This window comes from Schistocerca gregaria, chromosome 2 (assembly GCF_023897955.1).
Source record: "Schistocerca gregaria isolate iqSchGreg1 chromosome 2, iqSchGreg1.2, whole genome shotgun sequence".
In the NCBI taxonomy this organism is placed as follows: Eukaryota; Metazoa; Arthropoda; class Insecta; order Orthoptera; family Acrididae; genus Schistocerca; species Schistocerca gregaria.
In genome coordinates, this window is record NC_064921.1 from 808,320,847 (window position 1) to 808,333,084 (window position 12,238).

Sequence of the window (12,238 nt, forward strand, 5' to 3'; positions counted from 1 at the left end):
GGGAATTATTTCAGACAAATTGTGACGTTCACAACCGTAACACAGAACAGGTGAAAAATTTCCACCAAGGCACTACAACTCTCACAAAAGTAAACAAGAGAGTTACTGATCCAAGTATAAAAGCATCAGCAGAAAAATGCTCCTATTAGAGCACAAAAAAGTGAATACCTCTTTCTTAAAAGACTGACTGGAAAGTGGGGTACCTGTTGCCTCATTCTGTCTTCCTCAACACCTTCAAAAATTTTCACAAAAATTTTGGCATGTGAACTTATTCATGCTCTTTTTAACATGCAAGTCACCTCTTACTCCCACAAGCTGTCCTAACTGTAACTTGCTCAAACTTACAAGTCCATCACTGTAAGCGTCTCGTGCCCTTACACTCCCAATTGCCCATTCTCACTCACTCATTCAGTCCAACTCCTGGTCATTATCTCTTTGTGGCTATCAAACTGTCACTGTCTCCTGCCTCACAGCCTCAGTCTCCTTCATTCTGTCCTACTACTATTGTCTCCTCTCACTGTCACTCTCTCCCTCTTGTTCTCTCTTACTGCTACTATCTCATTAATTCCTTCCCACTGCTGCTCTCTCTTCTTACTGTCACTATCTCTCTCTTCCTCATTGTCATTGTCACAGACTGTCTCTCATTATCACTGGATATCACCCACTTCTGCTTTTTATTTCTCTTTATTTCTCTCCCACTGGCATTGTCTCCTTTACCCTTTTCCTAGCACTATTCTCTCACTGTCTACTATGTTCCACTGTCACTATGTCCCTCTCTTTCTCTCACACTGCCATTGTCTCCTTTGCCCTTTGTGTTCCACACACTGTCTACTAACTTCCAGTATTTATTACTTCTCTGTCTCTTTCCCACTGCCACTATCTCCTTCTCTCGCAGCACAGAAATGTGTTAATATGTTTGCTTGCCAATATTTTTGTGAAAATTTTTTAAGGTGCAAGGGAGGTAGAATGAGGCTTCTGGTACTCCACTTTTCAGTCAGAAGTTTTTAATAAAGATGAGCATATTCACCTTTTTCATGCTCTGATAGGAGCATTTTTCTGCTGGTTCCCTTCTTTTCCCTGTCACAGCAGGTAAAATTTTGATAGTTTGCTTGTGTAAAATTGAAATAAAGCTGAACTAATTTTACACCTCACACTGGATTTTATACTCACAAAAATTTTGGATGTGCTTCAGTACTACAGCACAGAGTTGTCAGACCCTTCTGATGATAACAGAGGCACTTTACATCATATTTTTCTGTGCTATGTCACTTTATAAACTACATTTGTGCATCACACTGTATTTTCCATGCAAATTTTACAAGCACAAGAAGGGTAACTTCGAACCTCTGCATCTCAAAACAAATAAAGATATCTAGAAAATTTTCAGGATTGGTCAAGACCAGAATCTAAGGAATATATCAGGAAAATTACAGCTGTCTGCTGTGCATAATCATCTTGGAATCTGCGACTGGGGTTTGGTCAGCTGCTGACTGCAAAAAACACATTTCTTTGGGCTTTCCTCAGTGACCTCCCATGAATTTATGCAAATGGGTCATTCATTAATTCATTCATTTTTTCATTCATTCACAGGTATACCTGTCAGTTTAATTAAATCACAAGTTAATCATGGATATACCCATCATCGATCAGTCTATTTAATTTTTACTTGCATATTTTACGTGTACGAGTACGATAACTTTGAATCTCTGTGTCTGGGAATGGGATAGAGATATTTGTTGTTTGAGATCAGGATCTTACAAATAAATTCTAAAAATTTCAGCCATTGGCTGTGCATAGTCATCTTCAAATCCTCGGCTGGGTTTTGGTCTGCTAGTGAAAGTGAAAATATAGTAACAAAACCATTTTTTGGGGAATTTTTCTGTGGGACTGGCCATTAACTAATGGCGCCTCCATGTCTCATCAAGCCCACTGTAGACCATAAAATGCAAAATGAACAAACCAATTTGCTATATTTGCTATGCAAGAGGAGGTGTGTAATATTCATTCTTTGACCTTGTACAGTAGGACAGTGACACTTAAGATGGTCCTCCTAATGAGTACAAAAATGGTCCCTAACCCAAGGGCTATCCAAAACACTTGACCCTACCTTTTTAGCACTAATAGAACCTGAGGTATGAGAAGAGTAAAATCCCATTGTTATGAGCATCGTATTGGTAAGTGTGCTGTCACATGCATACCAATACAACAAGCCTCCCACAGTATAAAAAAGAAATTACTAATGTACAGGCATTCAAAAGGACACTAAAAATGTTCCTCATAGATTGACCTCTTTATAAAATGAATAAATTCTCATAGTTATAAGGCAACCTTTAATGTAAGAATAGAGAAAACCAATTAGGTAAAAATACACTCTTATAAGAAAAATGTGATACTTTTACTTATGTTATGAAAACAAAATTTTGTATTTTAACTTAAATTATGATAATTAATGTATATGTATTTTTGGGATAAAAATCTGTACTTTCGTTTAGTCTGTTCTTTTAAATATACTCTTTAAACTTACCCCAATTAACTGCATGTTGTACCGTAATATTAAATGCAATCTACTATTCTTAAAAATGAGTAACATGGTATATATGTGATATATACAACACTCATGCCATACTGTATTGTTTCACTTGAAAAAGAAAAGAAAAAAAAATAGTACAGATCAATTGGGAATTTATACCTAATAGTCTCTGCCTCCTGAACAATAGAAACCACTGGAGACAGGCTAATGCCATGAAGTGGTCGACTTATTTCCTGCATGTTGGCGAGAGCTGTTGATGAATTTCCATTTATATAAGCCATGGTGGAGAGAAGCAGTGCTCTGGCTGTCTGATTAGCCACAGGTCCATCGAATACGTCTGACAATTCTGTCAACAGCGGCTCCACTTTTGTTTCCAGTAGATTTTCTATGGCAGCAGTCTATGAAAGAAAGAAACAAATAATATCTGCTTTATTAACAGAAAAAACATTAGGGACCACAAAGTCATGAGTTATCAAAATGTCTGATTAAGCTAATGCTAAAAATTTATTGTAGTTTGCAACAGATATTTTCCCCCTCATATTGACAACCTTTAGTTGCTGTGTTTCTCAGATGTTAAAAATTTAGTGAAAAAATTTCATTATGACAACTCTATAAACAGTATCCACAATTCTTGCTTTTTGGGTTCTGCTGTGTGGCATATATACAGAGTTGTATTCATTGTGCATTAGCATTAACACAACTTTAGTAGAACTTATAGTATGACACTAATGAAATCAGTCTACTTTGCAGTGAAACTGTCTTATCATTGGTGGCCTTTACTTGCAGGTTTGTCAGTAAAAAAAATACTGAAAAGCTTAGACTTTTGAACAAGGGCACCTAGCATATGAGGAATGAGGAGAATCACAAATAGGACATTCTACATTCAGTGTATCATTTAAAACAGCACAGATGCCACATTTTCAGATCAGGGATTTGCAACCAAGCTCAGAACATGTTTGAAGGGTTCAAAATAAATGTGTGACTTAAGTACATCACATATAATGTAAATACAAAATGTGATTATAAAGAGCACCAATTTTGTGATATATGTTGGCGTTAATGAAGATGTCTAGGAGTTACTCTCAGCTGTGTGCAGCAATTTCTACTCCAAAATATGCTCTGTTGATGGCAGAGATGTTTATCCACAACATGAATCATGTGTGATCTAGTATTGTCATCTTGCAAGATGAAATAATTAGCTAGTAACTGGCATAAGGACTCATATGACCATTGAGTATGTCAACACTGCAGACTGGACTTTACAGAGCCACACAAACACTGAGAGTCATATCCATTCACCTAAAGCCATACCAAACCACACAGGACACTGACTTATCTGAAGGCATCACTTTTATAGATGTTTGATGGATAATGATAGTCATCATTACGATAGTACTTGTTCCATATATCATGAATATGAGATTTTATTATGATTGGAAATGTGTCCGTTTTCTTTACACATATTCGGTTACTACTTCATATTTAAAAATTCATCTATTGAGTAGTGGGAGTTGTCGTTCAGAAATTCTTTAATTTGTTTTTAAATGTTGGTTGGCTATCTGCCAGACTTTTAATACTATTGGCAAATGACCAAAGATTTTAGTGGCAGCATAATTCACCCCTTTCTGTGCTGAAGTGAGATTTAACTCAGAATAGTGAAAATCATCCTTTCTTTCAGTGTTGTCGCTCTGCACTTCGCTATTATTATATCTATGCACTTCAATATTGTTTTTGAACTGGGATGGATTATTAATAAGAAATTTCATAAGTGAATATATGTATTGTGATGGTACTGTGAATATCCCGAGTTCCTTCAGTGAATGTCTGCAAGGTGATCTTGGGTAGGGTCCAGCTATTATTCTGATTACTTGCTTTGGTGCAATTAAAATTTCTTTCTTAATGATGAATTACCCCAAAATATGATGCCATATGAAAACAGGTATAGTACGATAATTTACTGATATTTTTATCACCAAAATTTGCAATAACACTAACAGTGTAAGCAGCTGAACCTAACCATTTCAGCGGATTATTAATGTGCTTCTTCCAATGCAGTTTCTCATCAGTGCACAAACCCAGAAATGTTGAATATCCTGTCTTAGCAACAGACTTCTGTTCAGTCTATATTTATCAATGGTGTTATGACATTTACTGCACGGAACTGTACTTACTGTGATTTCGCAGAATTTAGTTAGAGTCCATTTACAGAGAACCACTTAATAATTTTCTGAAAGACATTATTTACAATTCCTCAGTTAATTCTTGGTGGTTGTGTGTAATTACTATACTTGTATCAACATAAAAAAGAATTAGCATTGTATCTTCATGAATGAAGAGTGGCAAATCATTAACATATATTGAGAATAATAAGGGACCCAAGACTGAACCCTGTGGGATGCCATCCCTGATACCTTCTCAGTTAGAGGACTCTGATTTTTGCAGACTATCTTTACTGTTAATTTCAACATTCTGCATTCCTCCAGTTAAATATGAATTAAATATGAAATACTTGTACATAATTTACACCAAAGGCAAGGGCAACAATATATGTCTGGTAGACATGGAGAGCTGCATTCTTAACATATATTGACAGAACTTACTTTTTGTCTGACTTGTCATAGGTGTACAGCTATTGAGATTTTTTGATTATATCACAATTTTAATAGACAAACCTGAACTTAGTTTTGAATATGTTGTTGATTCTGTGTCTTTGATATTGGTAGGTGTTGCGATTATAAAGAAATTCTTGACTCAGCAACAAATCTGTCTGGACATCCGTTTGCAAATATTTTCGCTGCTAAGATTGGTGTACTACTGAAAGTCAGGGGCCGAGAATCTAATTTTTATTTATCTTCTCAGTTTATGTCGGACCACCTGAACCAAAACTAACTGGTCACAGGAGGAGTCACTCCATACACATTTCTCAAAATGCTTATAAGTGGACAAGGAGAAGAAGAAAAAAGAAGAAGATGAAGACAAAAATATGAAGAGTTTTGTGATAGTATCAGCTTCCAAGAAACACTGTAGAGTGCAGGGATATGAATGTTTGTGAGAAACTCCTATGCAAAGAAAGAGGAATGTGCTACAAGGAAATTTTTTCAATTTATATTTGAAAATCTAGGGTTTTCACTAAAATTTTTCATTTCTGCTGGAAGCCTGTTGAAAATTTAGCCCGCAGAATAGCACACATATTTCTATACAGTGGTTAAATGTTAATCAAGTGCATTTGTTTTTCAAAAAGCTCCTAGTGCTGCCCTTGGTATAATGTTTAAATGCAGCACTACCAGATACATACTGCTAGCAAGAACAACTTGTGTTTATTGAAAGTTACCAATAAAATCTTTGGGGCTAGAGCAGCTTGGGGACCAAAGGCACAATTCTGAATGTACAGTAATCCACTATAACTTAACCCCCTCCCTTTCCATCCAATTTGCTTTTCTTGTCCATGACAACATAAGCCTTCTTGTGTCAGCGATAGGATTAATCAGATTCCACAGTGACAAGCTTTGTCAAGAGGTGTTTGTGAATTACACAATTAAAACCTATTTATTTTATTTATAATGTCACAAGCAACAGTATGCTATATATGTCATACGTATCACACTCACCCTGTTTTTGACACTTGAAATAAGATCATCAATGTTCGCTGTGGCTTCGACAAACTGGAGTAGCCCATTGTGAACATCATCATTTCCATACAGCGCTACGCCCACTGCACCACTGTTAAAAGAAAAAGAAGGGGAAAAGAGAGATTTAAATCTGTGACACATGTCAGTTTTGATGAAAAACAAAATAATATTCATAGATGTTATTGGTTACCTGACTGGTATAATCTTCCTTGCGTGTGAAAGAAATTAAATAGTGTAACAATACCAGAGAAGGAAAGTTGCTACTCACCATTTAGTGGAGGCGCTAAGTCGCGATAGGAACAACAAAAAAGATTCACACAATTAAAGCTTTCGGCCAATAAGGCCTTTGTCAGCAGTAGACACACATACATACACACGCACTCATGTAAACGCAACTTGTACACACGTCTGCAGTCTCCGAGAGCTGGGTATTTTAACGATCTAATGCACCAATTGGACGGAATTTGGCCGAAAAACTGCTTGCATAAGAGCCAGGGGTGGACCAACACATTATGGACTTGCTCAGTTTGTGAAGGTTTTTCGCTTGAATAAATTATTCAGTTTTTCTGAATTGTAGTCTTGTCTGTCTGTACATGTACATAGTGGCGGATACAGGAAAATCTCAAGGAGGGGGCGCCAAAGATATCTTGAGCTACCTTTACTTTTACGCTAATAAAAAAATAAGTCACATGCAAAGTTCAAGAAAGTTTTATCTAAGCTGATTATACACATATACAAGACAATGCAATCTTCTGATATGAAAAAGTTACAACTGTGGTTCTCTTCCTTAAATGATGAATGCCAGTCAGAAAAATATAAAATACGATGACGCGGACGCGCGTGCTACTTAGGAAAGTACAGCTACTCGATAACTCGATTAAGTCGAGTCGACTGACGAAAGAAACGAACGAATAGCCTACGGGCTGAGTGGCGGGGGCGGCGTGGGTGGCAATGCGGTCGGCCCCGCAAGAGGGGTGGGGGTGGGGGGTGCCCCCCATATGTGTGCGCCACTGCATGTACATCACATCTACTGATTTCCATCCCATTCGGATGATTCATTTGTGATGCGTCCTTTTTTTGTCTTAGAGTGTACTTTCATCTGTGTCAGTTTGTGTTACTAATTATTTTTCACCCTGTATACCAATTTCGCATTTGGGCGTTTCTGGTATTTGTTCCAGCTTGGCTCGCCAAGCGGCCACTCGTGTCGTTGGAGCCTTAAACCAGCCCAGGCAGTCACGTGTGGTTGGAAAAATGCCTTGGAGTTTGCCAGCTCTCCTGCTGCGTACTTCATCTACAGAGAAATCTGATCCAACGGCTACCAGCATGTGATAGCGTCTGGGGGGTTGTGGACAGATCTGGTGCCGTTTCACGAGCAGGATTGTACACGGTAGTTGTGAATATGTTTGAGGCACTTTGTTGCACTGATAATGAAACAGAGTCTTGTATGTCCTGCCTGAGATCAGGCTTTCTCTTCTGTGAAGATATGGGCACCAACAAGGGGGAAGTAAAGGGCTGTTAGTTGTAGGCAGTTTGAACATTAGCCACACGATGTCCTCTTTTAGGAAAAAAGTGTCACGAGAGGGATACAAATGAAATTTGCAATCTGTATGTATCCCAGGAGCAGTTGTGTGCGAGATGAAAGAGGTCGCACTGGGGGCAACTGGCTGCGCAGTTTGCAGCTAACTGCAGATTTTCGCTCGTGTCGGCAGCGACGATGTCTGTTCCCTGGGGTCTGAGAACATTCTCCACTCTTTCTATAGATATGTGGATGAAGCGAAAACAGACAACCTCACTGGTGAGATCTCAACGTAGCTGTCGATTTGCAGCTTCGTTCCGAGGAGCAGTAGGGGTGCTCTGATCTGTAGCTGAGTGGAAGGTCTCAATTAAAGACTTTGTCCATCATGTGGCGTATTTGGCTGTAGATTGTTCGATGTAGAGACTACTTAAACCACTTTAAAGACGTTTAGATTCACTAGATTACAACAAACAAGATCTTTTTCATCATAAAAGATGAACTGAGAACATGTAGTTCAAACCTGACAAACGCAGAATACCTGTGGCTTATGATAAAGACATCATAGTCCCTCGTGGATAAGCCTGGTGTTGAAACTGAACACAGCAGGCGGAAAAGAGAATCATTAAATTTCACATTTAATAATTCGAATGGAAACCATCGGATGAAAGATGGCTTTCTAGAGGAACCCAACTCGGTAAATTTAGAGAAACGGTATTCGTGAATGACAGTGCGACCATTCTACTGCTACCTCTGTGTATCTGATCTAGGGATAGCGAGAACACAACAGGAGAGGTTAGAGGACGTACAGAGGCGGACAGGCAGTGCTTTATCTCTGCCTCAAGCTGAAGATGGAACGGGACAGGAAATCGATAATGTTCGTACCAAAGCATCGCCCGCCTTGCACTGTAGAGTGGCCCGCAGAAGATGAGTGTAGATGTAGAAGTACAGGATGGTCACAACGTCGCTGTACACGTGAACTGAATGCGTGTAGAAGTGTAAGACAGTAAGATACTTCAGATTTGAACCTCCCATCCTGATAAATGACATGGCAACAGAGTACCTAACGCGAAATGCAACGTGATTGCCATGATGGGCCACGCGACTGCCCAGGGAGGAGAATACAGTATGTGCGTTGATTACTTCATCGTTCGCCTTTTCGTGTTTGGTGAAGAACATTGGAATATACCGACGACTTCATTTGGACGAGCACTTGGTGACAAGTGTGTGGACCCCTGAATGGAAGTTCAACAATGAAAATATGACACAGGTTAATGGATAGGCTTCGTGAACGGTTCGGAAGCGAGCCTCCAAGTAGTCAGATGTGGGAGAAAGACGAAATGCTTTTTGCCTGGGAAGTGTGTTTGATACCTCCCAATCTGGTCGGCCATCAAACTGAAGAGAAACACGTGTTGAATGAAGCTAGCCCGGCAGTGATGCACTCACACCATAAATCGACCAGAAGTCGTGCTGCGGAACTTGGGATTAAAACTAGCATATTGCAGCTCCACAGGAAAATGGACTTAGACCTGCAAGCGTGCGACAATGCAGCTGCTAAAGTAGACGAGTACGACGACATGGAGTCTACGCCTAAATTAGATAAACGGCCATGAACTTTGTATTACATTTTACAGAAATAAATTTGACCCAGGGGAGATGACACATGGGCGTCTAAACAAGTGTGGGTGAACAAATTGTGTTTTGCATAAGTTGGAATTTAAACAACTCAAACAAGTATAATACAAGTTAAAAGGAAATAACTGCACGTGTAAAGGGACTTTCTGGTCAACCTATAGAAACAGTGGTGCAGTCTGTACTTTTACAGAAGTGCGGGGTACTGAAGGGAGAATTATATTACCCTGAGACGGATCAAAAGTTTGGCAGACTGTTAGCCATTCACATATTTGTGACCCCGTGATGCTTCACGCTTTGGGCTGTTAGAAAAGATTTTCTTAACAAGATTCCACGTGCAGGAGCTATTCATGTTATCATTAAGTCTGAAAAATCCTGAAAGCATCGGGACATGTGGATATGAGACCCTGTAGGTACCGGGTGGTTATAATTCAAGTGCTGGTACTCATCCAATGTGCGCTGCAATCATCATATGGCAGCGAAACTTGGTAGATTTTCCAATTCGTTAATGTGGAACCGAAGTACACTGCAAAAAATTTAATTCCAATTTTGACCACCAGGTGCAAATCTGGCACTATGAATGTGAGAAAAATGCAAGAAATGTTTCAATGTGTAATAAATTAGGACCAGGACATAGGCAGAGAAGGTCAGATGAGGGAGAAAGGCATAATGTTGATCCAATTATTGACTGTCATTTACACTGTTTGTTCAATACGACCACCAGAGACGTAGCGAGATGCTGTAAGTGTCAGATTTACACCTGGTGACCAAAATTGGAACTAATTTTTTTCTGCGTTAATCTGTTCCTCATTAACACATTAGAATATCCACAAAGTTTCGCTGTTGTACAATAATTACGGGCTGCAATGGACCTCTGTGAGTAGCTGCACTTTAATGATTGCCCCCGGTACGGTAGCTATCTTTGCCACATACGGTGGTGAGCCGAAACATTACGGCCACTGTCCACCATGAGAGTTACTGCCGTGTGGTGACATTACGGCCACGTGACGCGATGAGAAAAGTATGCAGGGTATACATTAAGTCCGGAAACACGTTCAGTTATGTATTGCACAAGAACCAAACAGTGTACAGATATCATACATATGTCATTTTGAAGAGAAACCCTGAAAGTTTTTTTCCTGTATACCGTCAGCGCGTAGTTTGGTAATTTGCCGATAGCGCTAGTAGCAAACATGGCTATGTTACAGAAGGGGTACAGCTGTTTCATGAAATGACCTCCCCAATCACCAGATCTCACTCCGTGTGACTTCTTTCTGTGGGGACACATTAAAGATCTGGTGTATGTACTGCCTCGACTATGTGATGAAGCTGAGCTCTGGGAGAGAATACGGGAAGCGACTGCCACAGTCGGCGATGCCATGCTGGGAGGGCATGGCAAGAATTAGATTACCGTACTGACGTCTGCCGGGTTACTCATGATTTGCATATCGAATGTATGAAAAAAAAAGAAAAAAAAAGAAAAAAAAAGAAAGAAAGAAAACAACTTTCAGAGTTTCTCTTCAAAATGCAATATGTATGACATCTGTACAATGTTTAGTTCTTGTGCAATAAATAATTGAACGTGTTCCCGGACTTGGTGTACACCCTGTATAAATGGAGAAGAGACAAATGGGGAATCATTCTAGCGACTATATGGGTCACTGATGGAGAAATCCACTGACATGAGAGACGTTCGCATAATCCAGATTGTTGTGGCCCAGCACCTTGTAACGAACGTCTCGGAAACGGCGAAGATGGCTGGTTGTACGCGTGCTGTTGTCGTGAGCATATGTGGAAGGTGATGGAGGACAGTTAACTACGAGTAGGCAACAAGGCACTGGACGTCCACGCCGCATCATAGGAAACGGATGGCAGAGGTCTGCCTACTCTGTAAAGCACACGTGGCGGTCTGTGGCAGATCTGATGACAGAGCACAGTGCTGCCCTAGGTATGTGTTCCCTAGTACACCATCCAGCACAGATTGGCGAACATGGGGCTTCACAGGAAAAAGTGGTTCAAATGACTCTAAGCACTATGGGACATAACATCTGAGGTCATCAGTCCCGCCGGCCGGGGTGGCCGGGCGGTTCTAGGCGCTACAGTCTGGAACCGCGCGACTGCTACGGTCGCAGGTTCGAATCCTGCCTCGGGCATGGATGTGTGTGATGTCCTTAGGTTAGTTTGGTTCTAGAGGACTGATGACCTCAGAAGTTAAGTCCCATAGTGCTCAGAGCCATTTGAACCATCATCAGTCCCCCAGACTTAGAAATGCTTAAACCTAACTAACCTAAGGACATCACACACTTCCATGCCCCAGGCAGGATTCGAACCTGCGACCGTAACAGTAGCGCGGTTCCGGACTGAAGCGCCTAGAGCCGCTCGGTCACAGCGGCCGGCTGCTTCACAGCAGATGACCCCTGGGTGTACCCATACGACCCTACGAGGCCGTCATTTACGATTGCAATGGGAACGGGATCACATGGATTCGACCGTGTATGAATGGCAACGTGTCACCTGGTCGTATTAATCAAGTTTACTCTCACTTCATGTGGATAGTCAAGGTCCGGATGCGCCGTCATTCAGGCGAATGGCCGCTAGAAACATGCCTCATGCGACGGACAGTGCCTGGGGAGGGGGAGACGGAGATTCACCTGGGCTTCTGTGAGAAATGAGGTAGAAAAGGCACCACGAAAGCTGCACATTACGTATATATCGTTGTGGACCACTTGCATCTGTTCAGGCTCGATGTCATCCCCTATGGTGTTGGTATCTTCCAGCAACTATGGCAGCTGTCCGTCTCACAAGGCCAGAATCGTGCTACCGAGATTTGAGTATCGTGACAGTGAATTCACGTTTATGTCTTTTCAATCAGTTGTGCCTGATCTGAACTCGATAGAACACACCTGGGAAACTGTTGGGCTACAGCTCTGCGCC

The 12,238-nt window shown here is 40.6% G+C and overlaps 1 protein-coding gene across 5 annotated transcripts in view; it reads right to left on the reverse strand.

The window, feature by feature from the left end:
* LOC126335107 (protein tweety) overlaps positions 1-12,238 on the reverse strand; it is an 866,725-nt gene that overhangs the window by 25,461 nt on the left and 829,026 nt on the right. For all 5 annotated transcript variants that reach the window (XM_049998047.1, XM_049998050.1, XM_049998049.1 and 2 more), the window contains 2 exons: positions 6,139-6,250; positions 2,690-2,928 (listed from right to left, as the gene is read on the reverse strand). In XM_049998047.1, the coding sequence (XP_049854004.1) occupies positions 2,690-2,928; positions 6,139-6,250 (351 nt within the window). The remainder of the gene's footprint in view (positions 1-2,689; positions 2,929-6,138; positions 6,251-12,238) is intronic.